This window comes from Nanorana parkeri, unplaced genomic scaffold, assembly GCF_000935625.1.
Source record: "Nanorana parkeri isolate BGI_ZX_2015 unplaced genomic scaffold, ASM93562v1 scaffold141, whole genome shotgun sequence".
Classification (NCBI taxonomy): domain Eukaryota; kingdom Metazoa; phylum Chordata; class Amphibia; order Anura; family Dicroglossidae; genus Nanorana; species Nanorana parkeri.
In genome coordinates this window covers 713,464-717,733 of record NW_017306409.1, presented here as the reverse complement: position 1 = coordinate 717,733, position 4,270 = coordinate 713,464, and the positions used below count along the sequence as shown (strand labels likewise).

Genomic DNA, 4,270 nt, shown 5'->3' with positions numbered 1-4,270 from the left:
GTATATACACACACTGTATCTATATATATATTAAATACATTTAAAAAAACATGAGTTTGAACTTGGTAAAATGCTCATAAAAATAGATAAAATTGGGCAAAAAACATTCTGCTTTAATTATAATGTTCCAGCAGCTACATGGCTACAATTCCTACAAATCTTTCCATGTTGGCAATAAAAGGCCGGATTTTTTATTTATCGATGGAGCCTGGTGAGCAGGTCAGATCCCCCTGCTATGGCTCCTGACTCCATTCATGTCCATCTCTGTGGGCCTCAGTTCCTCCTGTTAGATGTCCATAACATAAAATAAGTAGATGGTGGAGATCCCTTATAATGGCAACAGTGGATGTGCAGACCTGAGAACTCAGCACAGATAATATATCATTTTATCAGAACTGTTTCTATAATTAAAAGGGAAGCTTTTGAAGTGCTGTCCTGATATCTTGGTTCCTCAGACTATATATAATAGGGTTAAATAAAGGAGTAAACACAGTGTGAAGTAAAGATACAATCTTAATGAGCAGCAAAGAGTATCCATTAGAGGGTATCATGTATTTAGCTATCAGTGTCCCGTAAAATGTACCCACCACAAGAAGGTGAGAACTGCAGGTTGAAAATGCCTTTTGCTTGCCTGTTGTAGATGGTATGCTGAAAACAGTATGGAAGATGTAGATGTACGTCACTACGATAAAACCACATGGAACAATAAATATTGGCATGGAAAAGACAATAACTTCCAGTTCAACAAAAAAGGTGTCCGAGCAAGAGAGCTTCTGAAGAGGGTAGAGGTCACAGTAGAAATGATCAATGACATTATCAGCACAAAAGTCAAACTCTGATACAGGCAGAACGACTAAAAGATTCAGAGTAAAACCCGACAGCCATGGCCAAGCCGAAAGATTGACACAAAACATCATGTCCATGATACTGGAATATCTCAAAGGGTTACAGATGGCCAAGTACCGATCATAGGACATGACCGAGAGGAGGAAACATTCTGTAACAGTTGTAGCACTGAAAAAATAAAATTGTGTGATGCAGCCACTGTACGTAATTACTTCCCTCCCAAGTAGAAGACTGCCAAGCAAGTTTGGAAGAATGTTGGTGGAAATCAAAAGGTCTGACAATGAGAGATGACCTAGGAGATAATACATGGGGGACTGAAGGGCTGGGGTGATGGATACTAATACAATGATCACAAGATTTCCTGTAATGGTGAATACAAAGATGATTAGGAAGACTATAAAGAATACAACATTTAAATCGTGAAGGTTTCCAAGTCCTAGAAGAAAGAATTCTGAGACCTTTGTATAGTTCTTTCCAGACATCATGTAGATCAAACCCATAAATCTGCAGTATAAAGAAATAGTAATGTTTATCATAGGCCTTTAATAAGGGCAAATAAAGTTACTGCACAGTGTTTATCAAAAAGGAGTACGTTTATTCACATTTATCTCAACACAGACATAATGATGTACGTTTAAAACCACCTAAAATTAGGGCCTGTAGGACATGCTGAATTGTAGCATTATAATTTCTGCAGTTGGTAAAACCAATGCCTTATTTACAATTTAATACACATAAAGTGAGGTATTTAATAGCAATTATTTTTCTTGAGATGGTCGGAACAGTGCGGGAACTTTGATACATGGCATAAAAGGCCTTGATGCTGAGCCTGATATGTTAAAGAGAACCCCGTAAGAAGAAAAAAAAAGATTGCAGGGAAAGGTTTAATCTGCTTGATAGAGCAGATTAAACCTTTCCGGGAGAAAATGTTTCTCTCCCGGGCGGCCGGGAGCCGCTATCTAATATCGGGAGACTCCACGAGCTTCCGGGAGAGTTGAGATGTCTGCCGCTCCTATGCACGTTTTGGTAAGTACTTTTTTATGGCACGAAAATGAGGTTTGGGTTATATCAGTGCAGTTACACCCCAGATACATTGATCCTCCTGCATATTAATGGTGGGCTCTGCTTTGATGTACAATGGATCTGTTCAGCATAGAACAGCATATGCAGCTTATTACTTTGGACATTGAATTTAAAGTTGCTCTGAAGCGATGGCATACTAATAACGATGATTGCAGAAATGACATGCCAATCAGTACAATTGCAGCAATAGCATGTTTATCAATCTAATTGCAGTGATGGCATACTAATCAATACGATTGCAGTGATGGCTTACTAATCAATGTGATTGCAGCAATGGCATAGTAATCAATATGATTGCAGAAATGACATACTAATCAATACAATTGCAGCAATGCCATACTAATCAATATGATTGCAGTAATGGCATACTACTCAATGCGATTGCACGATAGCATACTAATCAATATGATCGCAGTGATGGTATACTAATCAATATAATTGCAGTGATAGCATACTGATCAATACAATTGTAGAAATGGCATACTAATCAATACAATTGCGGCAATGGCATACTAATCAATACGATTGCAGCAATGTCATACTAATCAATGTGATTGCAGTGATGGCATACTAATCAATATAATTGCCGAAATTACATACTAATCAATACAAGTGCAGCAATGGTATACTAATCAGTGTGATTGCAGCTATGGCATACTAATCAATACAATCGCAGTGATGGAATACTAGTCCATACTATTGATTGATCCACCATCTTTATGTCATGAGCCATGGTCTGCACCAATAAATCCTGGTCCAGCCCCTGCCATAACCTACAACATGCGCACATTATGCCGGTAAGCGCCTTTCCGAATGCAGGTCTGCGCCATTTTATTTTGTGTGCACACAAAACTAGAAATCACAGGGGCCCATAGCAAAATTTTGTATGGGCCCCCGCATAGCCCACCTGAGATCCCACACAGCCCATTATAGACTCTATGGTGAGCTCTGCAGGGTCTCAGGTGGACTGATCACACCCCTGCACACCTCTTACCTGTCAGCCCCGATGTGCCGTCAGCCTCCTCCACTACCGGCCCTAGCCTCCTCCACGGTTGTCGCTGGGCCCGGGCCCCGCCTCCTCCACTGCTGCCTGGCCCGATATTCTATCATTTCATCGGACCTGTATCTGAAGTGGACTGACATGCGCACAAGCGCACTGTGGGACCAGGTCTGTGAATCTCACAGGGCAAGGCAGGGTCTGTAAATGTCACGGTCCAACGCAGTTTAACATCAGTGGTTTTGTGGCTCCAGGTCCGTAACTCTGACGGACTAATTATTAAGTCATAATGCCAACACAAAATATGATTGCACATAAATATATTTGTTTTACACATTATACACTTTTGGTTAAATATAGTTAGATAGGGAGACAGCAAAAACATAGATATTAGACATGTGCACGGCAAAAAAATGTGTGTTCTGACTAAACAAATGAAAACTAAAACAAATTTAATGTGTTTGGTCAAAGAAAACTTTTTTTTTTATGCGGTTTGGATTCAGAGGCAACAAGCCTCCGATTCCGAAACTCTACACTGTAACTGCAGAACGAGCAGTCTTATCGGCTGCCGGCGCATTCTGCGCAGGCGCGCCGCCGTCTTTGAGTATTTTTTGGTATACACCAAGATGGCAGCATGGCATCTTGGTGTGTACCAATATATACTCAAAGATGGTGGCGCACCTGCGCAAAATGTGCAGCTGGCCAATATGGCCACTGCTTGTTCAGCGTGTGATGTCAACGTTATGTGACGTCAAGCGCGCCTCCTCCAAGATGGCAGCGAGCATGCACAGAACACGCCGGCAGCCAATCTGAAAACTAATTTATGTACGCCCGAATGTAGTTTTCGTATATTTGGGCATATAATACATTTGTTATTTCGGATTCGGACAAACCGCCGAATAAACTGAATTTCGTTGATTTGCAGGTTCGTCCGAATCTGAATGTACATGTCTAATAGATATACATACAGTATATACTCGAGTATACACCGTATGTGTGTTTGTGTTAAAAAAAATATAAATATAATTGCAGCCAAACTATATCAGATTTAACACAAATATATTTTTATGGGTAATCATATTTTGCTCCATCAAGCTCATTTCATAATTAGTCCATAAGAATTATGGACCTGGAGCCGCTGATGTGAAAACTGCATTGGTCTGTGAAATTCACGGACCAGCTCCCATACTGCACATGCGTTGGTCCGTCAAAGTCACGGACCTGGACCCACACTGCGCTTGCGCGCATGTCAGTCTGGTTCAGTCACAGACCGACAACATGATAGAACACGGTCCTCCACCACCACCAGGACCTGCCTCCACCTCTCCCGGGCCCGGTCTCTTC

At 41.1% G+C, this 4,270-nt stretch overlaps 1 protein-coding gene across 1 annotated transcript; it reads right to left on the bottom strand.

The window, feature by feature from the left end:
• Window positions 1-407: 407 nt before the first annotated feature.
• Window positions 408-1,328, bottom strand: LOC108785067 (olfactory receptor 11L1-like). The gene has a single exon (XM_018554066.1). The coding sequence runs from the start codon at window positions 1,326-1,328 to the stop codon at window positions 408-410; it is 921 nt and encodes a 306-aa protein (XP_018409568.1).
• Window positions 1,329-4,270: the final 2,942 nt, after the last annotated feature.

What these genes read in the sequence shown, in the direction of transcription:
- LOC108785067 (XM_018554066.1), bottom strand. Translation starts at nt 1,328, where the DNA reads ATGTCTGGAAAGAACTATACAAAGGTCTCAGAATTCTTTCTTCTAGGA.